At 44.1% G+C, this 15,875-nt stretch overlaps 2 protein-coding genes across 2 annotated transcripts; both read right to left on the minus strand.

The window, feature by feature from the left end:
- Positions 1-5,097: 5,097 nt before the first annotated feature.
- On the minus strand, positions 5,098-7,029 carry LOC136455532 (exocyst complex component EXO70C2-like). The gene is made up of 3 exons (XM_066455518.1): positions 7,004-7,029; positions 6,780-6,909; positions 5,098-6,633 (listed from the first exon to the last, which is right to left on the minus strand). Exons 1-3 carry the CDS (start codon positions 7,027-7,029, stop codon positions 5,098-5,100), a joined length of 1,692 nt encoding a protein of 563 aa, XP_066311615.1.
- A 1,998-nt stretch (positions 7,030-9,027) lies between these two features.
- Positions 9,028-13,283, minus strand: LOC136455533 (U-box domain-containing protein 36-like). The gene is made up of 5 exons (XM_066455519.1): positions 12,902-13,283; positions 11,663-12,001; positions 9,440-9,558; positions 9,247-9,353; positions 9,028-9,124 (listed from the first exon to the last, which is right to left on the minus strand). Exons 2-5 carry the CDS (start codon positions 11,829-11,831, stop codon positions 9,028-9,030), a joined length of 492 nt encoding a protein of 163 aa, XP_066311616.1. The 5' UTR covers positions 11,832-12,001; positions 12,902-13,283.
- Between the last annotated feature and the right edge of the window lie 2,592 nt (positions 13,284-15,875).

Consider the following 15,875-nt stretch of genomic DNA (forward strand, 5'->3'; position numbering starts at 1 on the left):
TTTTCTGCTAATGCATATGGAATGAAAGAGGCACAAAACCAGCATATTCATTTCTTACTGGTTGGGATTGGTATCATCATTACTGGCCTGTTCGCTTGAACTTATCAGCCGGTTTATCAGCTAGAATCTATAGTATTTTTTTCTCACAACAAAACAGCTTCAGCCGACTTTAATACCAGCCGAACAGGCTCAACAAGGACTACTTTCTTCTGCGGCGAAACGAATTGTAGAGCCTGTTGAAGTCTGTGACCATCATCCATCGACACCACCAAATGCACCTTCTCTTCTTCCCCACTTGCTTCAGCTGCTAAAACTGCCTGCAGCAGCTGCATCATCTTGCGCTCCATAACCGCAACCATATCTGTAGACCAGTTTGTGCTTTCAACATCTAAATGAACGTTGATGATATTATGTATATATTAGAGAAGCTGGCATTTTCTCCTTGTTCTGCTTCACTATTCTCGATGTTATATTTGAATGATTCCACACAAGAATGATAGGGATGAAGTCACTTTCAGGGTAGTAAAAAACAGGAGGAGAAGATAACACCAATGTAAGGCAGGAAACACAACAAAAAACAAACAAGGCAGTAAAGGCGTGCTCATCGTATATGATTTAAAGAGAAACTATTTTTTGTTAATAAAAATAATGACAAGGATAAGCTCAGTCTTGCCTCGCCCTAGCCGCTGCACACCATCGCCCATGTGCAGCTCATCTCGCCGACATTAGATCCGGACGCGCCTCGATCAAGAATCGGCTTGTTATTGAAAAATAATGTATCATGCCTGATAAACTAGCTTGTTATAGAAAACAACAACAGTAAAGATATGCTACGGTAGACAATAGATGAAAACCAATAGCAGCCATAAAAAATAGTAAAGATATCATCAATGTAAAACAGTGTTACTTCATCCATTCCCATATATTACCTTTGGCTGATCAAACTATCTAAAGTTTGACCAAATTTATAGACGACGACGACAACGACAACAACAACAACAAAGCCTTTAAGTCCCAAATAAGTTGGGGTAGGCGAGAGTTGAAACCCAGTAGAAGCAATCAAGGTTTAGGCACGTGAATAGCTATCTTCCAAGCACTCCTATCCAAGGCTAAGTCTCTCGGTATATTCCATCCTTTCAAGTCTTCTTTTATTGCCTCTACCCAAGTCAACTTCGGTCTTCCTCTACCTCTCTTCAGTCACTATCCTGGCTTAGAATTCCACTATGCACCGGTGCCTCTAGAGGTCTCTGTTGGACATGTCCAAACCATCTCAACCGGTGTTGGACAAGCTTTTCTTCAATTGGTGCTACCCCTAATCTATCACGTATATCATCGTTCCGAACTCGATCCCTTCTTGTATGACCGCAAATCCAACACAACATACGCATTTTCACGACACTTATCTGTTGAACATGTCGTCTTTTCGTAGGCCAACATTTTGCACCATACAACATAGCAGGTCTAATCGCCGTCCTATAAAACTTGCCTTTTAGCTTCTGTGGTACCATTTTGTCACATAGGACACTAGATGCTTGCCGCCACTTCATCCACCCTGCTTTGATTCTATGGCTAACATCTTCATCAATATCCCCGTCTCTCTGTAGCATTGATCCTAAATATCAAAAGGTATCATTCCTAGGCACTATTTGACCTTCCAAACTAATATCTTCCTCCTCCCGAGTAATAGTGCCGAAGTCACATCTCATATACTCAGTTTTAGTTCTACTGAGTCTAAAACCTTTGGACTCCAAAGTCTCCCGCCATAACTCCAGTTTCTGATTCACTCCTGTCCGGCTTTCATCAACTAGCACTACATCATGAAGCATACACCAAGGGATGTTCCCTTGTATGTCCCTTGTGACCTCGTCCATCACTAAGGCAAACAAATAAGGGCTCAAAACTGATCCTTGATGTAGTCCTATCCTAATCGGGAAATCATTCATGTCTCCATCACTTATTCGAACTCTAGTCACAACATTGTTGTACATGTCCTTAATGAGCCTGACGTACTTCATTGGGACTTTATGTTTGTCTAAAGCCTACCACATAATATTTCTTGGTATTTTATCATAAGCCTTCTCCAAGTCAATAAAAACCATGTATAGGTCCTTCTTCTCCCTATACCGCTCCATAACTTGTCTTATTAAGAAAATGGCTTCCATGGTTGATCTTCCGAGCATGAAACCAAATTGGTTCATAGAGACCCACGTTATTGCTCTCAAGCGATGCTCGATAACTCTCTCTCATAGCTTTATAGTATGGCTCATCAACTTAATTCCCCGGTAATTAGTACAACTTTGAATATCCCCTTTATTCTTGCATATCGGTACCAATATACTTCTCCTGCACTCATCAGGCATCTTGTTCGATCGAAAAATATAGTTGAACAACTTGGTTAGCCATACTATAGCTATGTCCCCGAGGCATCTCCACACCTCGATTGGGATACTATCCGGTCCTATCGCCTTATCTCTTTTCATCCTTTGCAACGCCTCTCTGATCTTAGATTCTTGGATTCTTCGCACAAAGCGTCTATTGGTGTCATCAAAAGAGTCATCCAACTAAAAGATTGTGTTTGTATTCTCACCATTGAACAATTTGTCAAAATACTCTTGCCATCGATGTCGGATCTCATCCTCCTTCACCAAGAGATGCTCCCTTTTATCCTTAATGCACTTAACTTGGTTGAAGTCCCTTGTCTTTCTCTCACGAACCCTAGCCATCCTATAAATGTTCTTATCTCCTTCCTTCGTACTCAAACGTTGGTAAAGATCCTCGTACGCTCTACCCTTTGCCACACTTACAACTCGCTTTGCAGTCTTCTTTGCCATCTTATACTTCTCTATGTTGTCCACACTCCTGTCATGGTACAATCGTCTATAGCACTCTTTCTTCTCCTTAATAGCTCTTTGGACTTTCTCGTTCCACCACCAAGTATCTTTAGCCTTGCCTCCACTTCCTTGGGTTACTCCACACACCTCTGAGGCCACCTTTTGAATGTTGGTTGTCATCTTCTCCCATATGTTGTTTATGTCCTCTTCTTCCTTCCAAGAGCTTTCTTTGATAACCTTTTTCCTGAATACATCTGACGTCTCCTCTTTTAGTTTCCACCACTTTGTTCTTTCAATCTTAGCTTGTTTATCCCTACGGGCACGCACATGAAAACGAAAGTCGACCACCAAAAGCTTATGTTGAGAAACAACACACTCCTCTGGTATCACCTTGCAACCCAAGCATGATCGTTTGTCCTTTCTTCTTGTGAGGACAAAATCAATCTGGCTAGAGTGTTGTTCGCTACTGAAGGTCACTAGATGAGATTCTCTTTTTCTAAAGAAAGTGTTGGCTATCATCAGGTCAAAAGCTACCGCGAAGTCCAGAACTTCCTCCCCCTCCTGATTCCTACTACCATACCTAAAACCTCCATAAACTACCTCGAAACCTGCGCTTGTAGTACCTACATGTCCATTAAGATCTCCTTATATAAAAAGCTTCTCACTACTAGGTACAACTCTAATTAGGCCATCTAAGTCTTCCCAGAACTGTCTCTTAGCACTCTCATCGAGGCCTATTTGGGGGGACATACGCACTAATTACGTTCAAGACCATATCACCAATGACAAGCTTGACTAAGATAATCCTATCTCCTTGCCTTCTCACTCCCACCACACTATTCTTGAGGCTCTTATCAATCAAAACTCCTGCTCTATTTCTATTCGCAACTGTCCCTGTGTACCAAAGCTTAAAACCTATATTGTCCACCTCCTTCGCTTTCTTACCCTTCCATTTAGTCTCTTGAACGCATAATATATTTACACGCCTCCTAGTCACGGTATCAACTAATTCTCTTAACTTACCTATAAGCGACCCTATTATATAAATATTAATATAATTCTCTAAATTTATAGAGAATTATATTAATATATATATATATATATATATATATATATTCTAGATAAACATTGCATCATGGATCTAATTATACTTATTTGATATCGTAAATATTAAATGTTTTTTTCTCATAAACTTGGCAATGCTTTGATTTGACACTATGATAGAATTATGTTTTTTTAGCTAGAGGAAATATAGATTACTTTAGCTTTCATGTTGTTGCCTCACGTTTACCCTTTTTTGAGTCAAAACCAGGTTTAAAAACCACGCAACGACTAGGAAAAGTGCGCCACCAACCCATATAACTTCGGTACAGCAACTAAACTACCTAACAAACTCGACACCAATACATGATCAACCGCTTTTTTTTAGAATTACATAGTACAACACAGATGCTCACAATGCACTCATACGCTCCACTAACATCAGGCGCATAAACTCATATACCGCAACTAACATGCCAAAGGTAATAAAAAAAACACATCCACCCAAATTATCACCACTACTGAGTTTGTCGCAAAAATGACCAAACAACTCCAACATCTAAGCACGCCAAGCACCCACCAGGCCACCACCAACCTAGAATCCGCCCCAAAGAGGGGGATTCCAACATGCGTCATCGATGCCAAGCGTAGAGCTAACATGTATTCAGTATTTTTTTTATAAATAAACTTGTAGAAGTTAACTAAACTAATTTGATATGAAGATAGTGGTGTTTTCTAAACTTAGTCAAAATTAGGGATGTTTAATTTAATACAAAAAAGTGAACTACAATTTGGAACAAAGGGATAGTAATAATAACACGAGTAGAAATGGTTCTCATACGTGTATATGAGTCCTATGATGCTTAACTTTGGCTAGTAGTTTGTATAGCATATTAGCAGTAAAAAGCATAAATACTGTAAATTGGTACTGAATTTTCAAATGATCAATCTAAATTAGTTTTTCCATGTTAGTTGTTGAGACTTAAGAGTAAGGAAGTTTGACTACCCAAATTCTGGAATGCCATATGAATTACGAAGGGAAGAGGTATCTATTTGCATATAAAAGTAACTCTTTAGCAAATTTCTCTGGTTAAACTGAAGCTACAACAGTTGATCACTTACAGGGACAGATGCAAGGACAAAAACAAAGGTACGCCCTATGAAGACTCTCTAGTACTGCGTTCTCATTTCTTTTCTGATTTTGTACAGAAATGAATGTGTCATTTCACCCTTCAAACAATCCATTGATTTTGCTCTTCCACTCCGGCTTAAAATCTGCAGCATTTCCTTTTATACTCTTCTTCACCCTCTCCAAGTGTGCATGGTATGCTCGAGTAAGAAACGCTAGTATCTCTCCACGAAGCTCTTCGCGAAGAACTGGACTGGGTACTTTCCAGGACATCTGAGTCTGACAAGTTTCATCGAATGACCAAGCAAAATTCTGCACAGGAGTCGGACTGCTATGCAGGAAACCGAAGACATTTGTCATAAGCCTTTTACTGGGTGACATGCTTTTTGCAGTCTCCAAATTGGATATAACTGGTCCCCATGATGCAGACAGGTAACCCTTCATGTGTTTCTTGAAATGGTCCTGACGTTTTCCAATCCACCTGGATCCTACGATCAACCTTACATCTGACTGCTTGACTTCTTGAAGTATGAAATGTGTGTTGTTCATCAAGAACAAGCACTGTAGTTCTTTAGAAGAAAATGATTCGGACTGTTTCTCAAGCACTGAATCCAGGTCGGCAATGAGCTCAAACGCTAGATGACCTGTTGGGTTTATTACCTCAACTGTCAATAGATCATCAGTGTGACCATGTCCTAGCATGGTATCAAGTGAACTCTTGTGGTTCATCAGTAACCTGATGTACCTCATGAGGTACGCAGTGAGTGACGTGATACCTCCATCCTGCTCGTGCACCGCTCTCTGTGAGCTGTAATTTTGAACCAAGCTTCTGAGCTCTTTAACTATTTCAGTTGCAGAGTCCTTCAGTTTTGCAAGAAGACCCTCTGCATCTCTGCTGATAGAATCAGCGAGGAATACATTCCAGAGAGCAGGGATGGCATCCATGAGTGATGTGTACATGTTCAACACAAAGAAGAGCTTTTCTGGTGATTTCCTGACCTCTTGGGCGCAGACAACAGAAGCAACAGTGAACAGACGACGCAAAGGCTTTTTCGCTGCTTCTAAAAGGTCGTCATGTGTAAATCCATCACATGCTTGACTCTGCTTGAGTCGCGTGTGCAATGTGTTGAGAATACTGACAATGTACTCCAGCACTGCAGGCCAGCTGCTCATGTGTTTCCAGTGTGTTTTCCCCAAATACTGTTGATCTACACCGAGAACTGAGTCGAAGCCACCAATGAACTCACACCTTGTGAAGATGTCACAGTACTGTGAATGAAATGCTTGGTACAAGTGCCTCGATCGCTCAGCAGAAATCTGCTGGCTAACCAGTCCCCTGAAAGTGTCAAGCGCCTCGAGGCCAACTATAGCATTGAACCTTTGGTCATTGAATATGTACTTAGGATTGATATCCAAAGATGGATCATGTAGCTGCTCTGCATCGAAGGTGTCGTTCGTGCTACGGGAGTTGAAGAATGAAGAGGATTTACTGGTGGTGGTGTTGCTGCTGCCTGAAAAGTGGCAACCACCCAAAGACATTTCATTTTTCCTCGCTGTGAAGACATTAGCACGCTGATGCCTGCTAAATAACAACTTTTTTTTAGATAAAGGATAGTTCATATCCGGCTTCATCTACCAAAGTAGAATCAGGCCCATTATTACAAAAATCACAGCACACCACTTACAAGATTAAAGAAGCGTACATCCAGCCCTTGGGAAAGATAACATGAAGAGAAATGTTGACTAAGAAAGACCGAAAAACCTAGTAGATAACCAACCACTGGAACTAAAGAAATGCAGGGCTGAAGACTCCAAATGCTGCCCAGCAATGGTGAGCTGATCTCGTAGATCCTCACGCCGCTGCAGTCTTGCCCACTGCCGTAACCAATGAGTTCCCCTGAAGAGCACCTGCAAAAAGGTTTTTGGTCTGCATTTGTCAAAAACCACTTCATTTCTTGTTAACCAAATTGTCCAACATAAAGCCGCTGCTGCCGTTAATAACAAAGAGTTAGAAGTAACACCACCCATCTTAGACCAAGTAACAAATAAATTGTCTATGTTGAGAGGAGGTGCTATTCCAAAAAATAAGTGTACAGCGCGCCACAGAAATTTGGCATAAGCACATTCGAAAAAAAGGTGGTGAATAGTCTCTGTAGAATGACAAAAGCAACTACTTTTGTCACCATTCCAGTTACGTCTTGCAAGGTTATCTTTGGTTAGGATTACACCTCTTTTTAGGTACCACAAGAATATCTTTATTCTTGTAGGAATCTTGATCTGCCATAAATCTTGTGACACTCTGATCCCATTGTTAATTAACTTGGCATACATAGATTTAACCGAGAAAGTACCTGATGAATGTAAAGCCCAAACAAATGTGTCTCTTTCCCCCAGTAAGTTCACATCTTGTATAGAAGCAACAATTTTAAGCCAGTCCCTTAAATTCCTACTCACTAAATTACGTCGAAAGGAAATGTTAAGTGGAACTGATGCAAGTACTGATGCCACAGAATCTTGTTTTCTTCTCACAATATTGAACAACGTAGGAAATCTATCTTTCAGTGGCTGATCACCCAACCAAGCATCAATCCAAAAACGAGTTTGTGATCCGTCTTTCACTCTGAATGAACCCAAACCCATGAAGGTATCTTTTACATTCATCAAACCTTTCCAGAAATGAGAGTCAGTTGGCTTTTTAGTACAACTCCCTAGAGTCCTATCTTTTATGTATTTATTCCTCAATAATTCTTGTCACATGCCATCCTCATTAAGCAATTTGAAAAGCCATTTACTTAACAAACATCTGTTGTGTAATTCTAAATTTTGAATACCTAAGCCACCTTGGATTTTTGGTTGGCACAAAATTTCCCATTTAGCAAGCCTATATTTGCGCTTGTGTTGGTCATTTTGCCAGTAAAATCTTGATCTTAAACAGTCAATCTTTTCCAAAACTCCTTTTGGGAGTTTGAAAAATGACATCATAAACATCGATAAGCTAGAGAGCACCGAGTTTATTAACACCAAGCGACCTCCTACCGAAAGCAACTTGCCTTTCCAACCACTAAGCTTCTTGTCAATTCTGTTTTCGATTATCTGCCAATCTTTATTACTCAACCTCCTAGTGTGTATAGGTAAACCAAGGTACCGGAAAGGAAACTTACCCTCCCCACATCCAAACAGCTGCGAGTAAAACCCCTTATAGTCCTTTGCCTTACCAAAGCAAAAGATCTCACTCTTGTGAAAGTTAATTTTAAGCCCTGAGAGTTGCTCAAAAGTGCTTAAAATTAGCTTCATGTTTCTAGCTTTATGAACATCATGGCTCATAAATATTACTGTGTCGTCCGCATATTGAAGGATGGACAAGCCATCTTGGACAAGGTGAGGTACGACCCCTTCTACCTGACCAGCTTCCTTCGCTCTAGCAATCAGTATAGCCAGCATATCTACCACTATATTAAATAGTATTGGAGACATTGGGTCACCTTGCGTCCTTGCCTTAACCCTTTTTTCGTTTGGAAGTATGAACCAAGTTGATCGTTCACCTTAATATTTACATTTCCTCCTTGTGTGAACTGCTTCACCCAAGAGCACCATTTTTGTGAGAAACCTTTCATCCTTAAAGTTTGTTGTAGAAAGCTCCATTTTACTTTATCATATGCCTTTTCCCATTGATCTTGTTTCTCTGTGCATCAAGGAAAGTAGGCTATATGTAATTCATTTATGAAATTTCAGCACATGAAGCTTTCATGTCCTAAATATCAATATGGATCCCTGATCATGCATCAGAATTAAGTGTATGTTGAAAAGAATCTATGTAGTAAAAAGAATGGAATACTTGCTATTGTTTTTCTTTCTCTTTTAGACACTCCCCTTGAATTATGATCAACATTTGAATGCACTTAATTTTTTACCATAAAAACGGACTGCAAGAAGCTTATCAAAAGGGAAGCACAATAACTTCTTTTGTCAACTTTCATAAACACCAACCCTTTGATAGTGTTCTAACCTCACAGAAGACACCTTTGATTAGACAATTGTAATCCCGTCATGGAGATATAAAATGTTGCATGAAGGGTCAGCTTGCTTCTCCAAAGCGACTGCTGTCTTGCTCTTCCAGTCATGTCTTTTGTATCAAGGTCCGGAGGTCACAAAAAATAAGTCAAAGCGTCAAACAAAGGGGGTGAAGCTCTATAGTACCTACTAGTAAGTTGCAGATTTTTCTCATAGCACTAAAAAGTAGCATACCTGCTTTTAGCTCCCATGATGAGTGTGGTAATCTTTCGCTTTTTTACAAGCTCCAAAAGTGCAGGAGCAACATCATGTCTGTCAATTATCAGTATCTTTGCTTGGACCTACTTAAATGGCATACCTGATATGAGTATATTTTTTGCACGTACAGGAAACAAAGACTATCAACGACATCCAGATTCACAATCACCTTAAAATTTTGCAAGCGTTCTCTTAAGGAGGTCTCAATCTTGTTCCTCGCGTTTTTGCTGTAATTGCTAACAAATTCTTCTTTTAACATACTAGCTTTCACTGGAGCTCCCAATACCTCTGAAAATAAATTAAGAAGCTATAGAATGTAAGAGGGAAAGAATGGTGTCGGATACCGTGAGAAGGGGTACCCTAAGCGAGAACCAAAAAACGACTGCTTAGACTTCGTAAAAGTCGAAACCAGCTAAACACCGCTGGCCTCGGCCGATTCTCCGACTCGCCCGAGGCCCCCTCACCGCTGATCTCGGCGATCCCCCACCAAAGGCCTCGGCCGACCCCCTCTCGTCGCAGGCCTCGGCCGGGCCGCCGACCCTCCGTCTCGCGCGAGGCGGGCTCGGCAGCACTCCGCTGCCTCTTCCTTCACCCGTCCCTCTGACAAAACGTCGTGTCGCATTAACTCAGCCAACTGCTGCCCCTGACCTCGGCCGCATGCTCGGCACAGTACAGCGGAATGGCCGACGGGACAGGAGGCAGGACTGGGCAGGGGTTACCCGCCACTGTGCTAACCACTATGCACATGGTTGACGCCCATGCCTCACTGTGCTACCAACTCCTGCTCCGAGAACAACGCAGCGTGGGGAGCCACGTCTGGGATACTGTGGCCTCGGAATCAGTACCCAGGATCAATCATTCCCTCCAAGGCCTCGGCAGTTTGCTTCAGGGGCTCGGCAGCCTGAGGATCCATGTCCGCCGAGCCCCCCCATGATGGCTCGGCCTCGGCATCTGCAGAGCCACAGCTCCCTACAACGTCATCGCACGATGACCAGCACGTCGCCCGCCATGTCCTGCATCAAGCTGTACTAGAGCCCCACGACGCACAAGATCAAGTATGACCGGCGCGTCACTTCTGCACAACAAGGACACTCCATCGACCATACCACAACAGTGGCCGGCTACAGGGCTCGGACACGCCACCCCATTTATGGAGCAGGAGGCCTCGGCAGGAAGCGCGTTCTCCGTATCGCGCGAGGCCTCTCGCGCGAGGCCTCGGCAAGGAGCCTGATCTCCGTCTCGCGCGAGGCCTCATTCTCTGTGTCGCTCGAGGCCGGCTTGTCCGTAGTCCGTCGCCCCCCGCCTCGGTCGACCCTCCCGACAGCGCGTCACGTCTCATTAATACCTTCAACCACTCCCGCAATCTCAGCCGGACAGCGGCTCAACGTCACAGAATGGCCGACGCGACCCGAAGTCGCATCAGCGCCGTACCGGCTGGGACAGGGCACGGCGGGGGTTACCGGTAACTGTGTCCCAGCACTGTGTCCACGATCAGCGCCTAGGACAGGGTATGACGGGGGTTACCGGCCACTGTGTCCTAACGCTGCACCCACGACCCGCCGCCCGCTCAAGGCCTCGGCACTGTACACCGGGGCCTCGACAATCTCGGGGTTCGTGCCTGCCGAGTCCCCCACCGCAGTACAAGCCTCGGCACCGACCAGGCCTCAGCCTCGCGCACAATCTGACCACCGGGGCTTGCACGTTCGCCGCCACGTTCGCTCCGAGACATTCCCGGGGCTCCCACGACGCACAGGACCTAATGGGACAACCACGCCGCTCCAGTATTCTAAGGACGGATCGCTCCTACGGCCACGCCGCCACCGGAACGGGCCACAGGGTTCGGACGTGCCACTCCTATTGGCACGACGTCGCATAGTGATACATGTACTGCCCTCGTCCTCCCTTCAACTATAAAAGGAGAGTACTTGGGCCTCTTAGAGGGAAAAAAAGGACGAACACACCGATAGAACTACACACTTCTACGCTGCTTGAGAACAACGCCTCAAGCAGCCCGCACCACCCTCGCCGAGACCTGGGGCTAGCTCCCTCTCTCACCTAGCTTGTAACCCCCTACTATGAGCACTCCGGTGCAAGGAACATAAGATCGATCTTTCAGACTGGACGTAGGGCCTCGACTGCCTGAACCAGTATAAACCTTGTGTCTCTTTGCATCACCATCCGGGATTAGGGGCACGCAGCACAAATTCACTCGTTGGTTGAGGGACCCCCGGTTCCAAAACACCGACAAATGGTCAGTAAAATTTATGTTAGATTCCAGCCAAGTGACAGTCCCACCCACAAGTAGCATGGCTATTTTGTGCGACCTCAAAGAATCAAGGACATACACATATGCCATCTGAAACTAGATTTGAATAAACAGTGAGTTTCTTACCATAGGGAATCACTGTAACTGACCTGTTGACGTGGAGAAGAACCAATGACATCTGTGGTGGGATGAAGCTCAGAGCCCATTGCAGAGAAAGCTCACACTGCTTAGCGTCATCCCCCACGGCCAGGTACACCTTCTCCCATGCAGGTCGTGATACAGTTGCCTCGTGCATCAGATCAGATGTCCTTTGTCTCCTCTATCCCTATTTCATTAGATCACATTCTTGAAGTAACTAGCTTGACCTGTGTTCCCGCAATCCCGCCCCATAAATATCCTGCATTCTCTTGTTCGTGTTCCCCAATGCCTTTCTCGATGCCAGATTCTTGTAGCAAAGGAATGATTCTGTAAGAATGGAGTGCAGACGAAGTTAATTTCCGCCAGGTCACTGAGAAACGAAGGATAACTTCAAAACTCAATGGGACAAAACTTACCAAGCTCCAAAGAGAGGAAAACAAAACAAAGTTTTGTCACTCAGTATCATATCACTATATGTTTTTGGTATATTCCATGCATCCTAATCAGCTTGGACTATAAATGCACTAGGAGTAATAATATATGCGGCCAAGAGCAGATGCAGAGCCTCCAACCCGACCGTGCAAGCCCAAAACGTGTTGATGGCAAAATGGGGTCTCCGCCAGCAGGATCAGGCGCCGCAGGCCGATGCGGACGGCGATTTCGATGAGTACATGGCCCTATTCGGCGGGCCTCTCTCGGAGTCCAAGCGCGAGGCAATCAGGATGCTCTTTCCCGGCAGGCTGCGCGATTGAGGGCATCCAGCTGGTGGAGGGGGTGGAACTTGAGGTTTAGCCTACCTCTGGGTATCCGCCCTAGGTCGTCCAATCGTTGCCCATGGCCTAGTTTACTAGCTCGCTGTCGCTCAGCCCGTTGTTGCTTTTAGTCATTCTTGTGGTAGTAGCCGGGCTTCCTCGTAGTTTTCTTTAGTTTTTTCGCTTCTGTGTTTTTCCTTCCTTCTCCTTGCCTCGGAAACCTTTGGTTACCTAGTGTTGAGCCGTTTGTTATTTGGTTTGGCGTTGTCTACTTCCTCTTAATGAAATACGTGCTACACGGCGCATTCGAGAAAATATAAATGCACAATGATAGCCAAAAGAATAAACAAACTGCAGTAGGGTTAGGGACAAACTCTTGTTACCACTACCTAACAAAAGCCAACCTTGGCGTCTCATGCCATGCACATAACCACTTATTTCAGTTATATGTGTGACAACTGACAAGCGCCAATACCTTCTATCCAGAGTGCCAACAATCCGATAAAGCATGAGCTCACACATGCTCTCTTAGCCAGGTGTCTTGTATTGCTCTTCAGTTTGTGTCATCAGCTTCAGGTAATCAGGTTCCAGGTTCTTAATCAAGCCTTAGTCCGGTTAACACCGATTTCTCTTCTCACCTCCGTATTTAAGATTATCTGGATCCACATTGAGTTTAGCTGCCTGAGGGGAATTTACATGTAGTATATACATAAGTATTGTTGATACTCAAATTTTTCTGAACTGTTTAGTCACTCGGCTTGGATGATTGAGCGCATATTTTGATCAACATGGTCCGAGTGCATTGTAGGTTAATATGACCGTTGAGCCTGTCGTTGACTATCGTGCCACTGGCCCGAATGTCCTTTGTCACGATTGATCTGAGCCGAAGATTAGAGAAGAGAGACTCTCGATTAGATTGTCAGCCTCTCCTGGTTTCCCGATATATATATATATAATTATCTATATCTGATAACAATGTTTCAGAGCAGTGCACGGCTACAAGATGGATCAATGGCTGTGATCTAGTATTAATATTTGGTATGTATATACTCGAAAGGATGCTATGCCCTCGCCTGAGTTAACAAGAAGGATCCGAGTCCAGCTCCCGTACGTGCTACTAGAAGGAGATTAATTAATTAAGAAAGGAGATTGGTTCTCAATACTTGGATACAAGCGACATGAAGATTGAGTGCAACATATGACTATTTTGACCGACGGGTGTTTAATTTGGCATGCATAGTAATTGCTAGCTAGTTTGATTGAAGACCATCAAAAGGGACGTACATGCAGATGTGAAGTATGTATCCACATTACTTTAATGAGTACGTGTTTGGAACCTGGCCATGCCTGTACGGACGGAGGTGCCCAGGTATACGCAGTTGTACGTTGATCATGAAGCAAGAAAGACAAATCTAAATTGGGAATTGGATACGGTCATGCATAACACGTACATGCAAGCAGGAAAGGCAAGCTCTCGGTCATATACTACGCATATACGCTGTCGTGTTCTACTCGGACTCACAAATTAATACGGCTACTAGCGCAGGAAAACCTTGTCTGCTTGTAATTCTAGAGATATTCATGTACTCATAGGAAAGACCAGCCACCCTATTAATATAAAGAGTGATAGCCGATTAACAACACACAATCGAACTTATCAATATACATCTACTTCTTATTTTTTATTGTCATGCCTTCCGATCTACTATTGTTTTTCGTTCTTCGTTGTTGACAATGATTGTTGCTTCAACGACGGCGAAGCCCTAGAGCAGTCAGGCCGGCTAGGGCGAATTTTTTTTTAATTTTAACCTTTTTTTAATATAATTTTAAATCTAACACCTCCGATTTTTTTAACTAACACTTTTGGCCGCGCCTATTGCTCTGGCGTGGCCAAATGCCTGTGCCGCGCCATGCATGCTGGCGCGGCAGAGGGCTGACGTGGCAGCTACCAAGAGCGCTGACCGCTGACGGGGCAGGGCTCTATCGCGTCACCGATCTTGGCGCGGCACTGCCGCGCCCTGATCCATGGCGCGGCACTGCCGAATATAGCTGCTGCCGCGGCCTTCCTCCTCCCATGCCCGAGCAGCCGCAGCAGCGCAGCGCAGCGCCTGGCCACCGCCACGCCCGCCTCCGCCCGCGCCAGGCCGCCGCGCCACGAACGCCAGCAGCCCGCCCTCCGCCGGGCCCTCCATTGCCGCCTCCCTCCCCTCCCTTCCATTCCCCGGTCGCCGCCCTCCCTCCTCATCCTCGTTTAAGGTAATGATGCACATTTTATTTTCGTTTATGGCACCATGGTGGATAGGATATTATGAATGAGAGTTAAGGTTAGGAGAAATATTATGTATGAAGGAAGATATTAGTTTGATTTTGTCAATGTTAAGGTTAATTATTTAGTTAGAAGTATATTTTTCATGGTGGATAGGATATTAGTTTTGATTGATATTTAATTTGAACCGTTGTATTAGATGGAAGACATGTTTCGAGAGCAGTTATGGCAAAAACGGGGTCGTCCTAGAGAATTGTACCCCGACGCTTCTAGTAAAGATGCCCCCGTTCCTCCTGAACTCCCTGTCCCTAACTGTGACTGTGGGCGTCCGGCCGACTTGTTTCAATCGAGACATCCGGACACAGCGGCTCGTTGCTTCTACACATGCAGTCGTTTTAATATAAGTAATTGTTTTCATATGTTTTTTTTCTTCATTTGTATTACTAGGTTACTAATATTTTGTTTGAATTTTGTTATGTAGGCCCATGAGAGGTGCTTTTTCTTTCAGTGGATCGACGGTGCAGACAAGTTTGACTCTTGGTACCTCCTTTTCGACGATTGGTGGAGGGGCGAAATCCACGAGAGCACTTCCAGCGGTGGGTTCCACCTCCCCCTAACCCCCCCCCCCCCTCCAATGATGGGTAAGGAGAAGCACTTAGCCGCGGTCAGACGACTCGAGGAACCTCCTCTGTGCCATTGCGGAGACCGAGCCGTGATAAACCCTAACAATACTTTAGAGTTTGTTTGTCCAAACAAGCATGAAGTAAGTGCAAATTGTATTTGTTGAAATGTTGAGCTATATGTGTCATGTACTAATGTCCCTTATTCAGGTGTATCAAATGACGAAGTGTCGTTTCAAGGAGTGGTTGTATGGTCCTAAGAACAAATAGCCCGAAGAACCTCCAAAAGCAAAGCAAAAGAAGAAAGAACGTTTAATTTACAAAGCACCGCCAGTCAAGTGCGAATGCGGTGTTAAATCCAACTATGGTTTAGTCCATTCGGAGCTTGGAATAGGTCATTATTGCGGCCATATGGTTGACTACGATGAGGTTGTTTTAATTTTGTAGTTACCATGAAATCATAATTTGTTTCTTTTGCTAAGACATATATGATATAATTTTTTGTTTGAACAGAGCACTAGAAAATGCAGGTGGGAATGTTATGATGGTCAAGCTAAGTTCTT

Source organism: Miscanthus floridulus, chromosome 5 (assembly GCF_019320115.1).
Source record: "Miscanthus floridulus cultivar M001 chromosome 5, ASM1932011v1, whole genome shotgun sequence".
NCBI lineage: Eukaryota > Viridiplantae > Streptophyta > Magnoliopsida > Poales > Poaceae > Miscanthus > Miscanthus floridulus.

Coding starts and splice junctions, on each gene's coding strand:
- LOC136455532 (XM_066455518.1), bottom strand. CDS start 7,029: ATGGGTGGTGTTACTTCTAACTCTTT. Junction 6,910..7,003: donor GGTGTTACTTCTAACTCTTT/GTTATTAACGGC, acceptor ACCTTTTTGCAG/GTGCTCTTCAGGGGAACTCA. Junction 6,634..6,779: donor GCATTTCTTTAGTTCCAGTG/GTTGGTTATCTA, acceptor CTACTTTGGTAG/ATGAAGCCGGATATGAACTA.
- LOC136455533 (XM_066455519.1), bottom strand. CDS start 11,831: ATGCACGAGGCAACTGTATCACGACCTGCATGGGAGAAGGTGTACCTG. Junction 9,559..11,662: donor AGTTACAGTGATTCCCTATG/GTAAGAAACTCA, acceptor ATTTATTTTCAG/AGGTATTGGGAGCTCCAGTG. Junction 9,125..9,246: donor ATCATGGGAGCTAAAAGCAG/GTATGCTACTTT, acceptor TTGATACAAAAG/ACATGACTGGAAGAGCAAGA.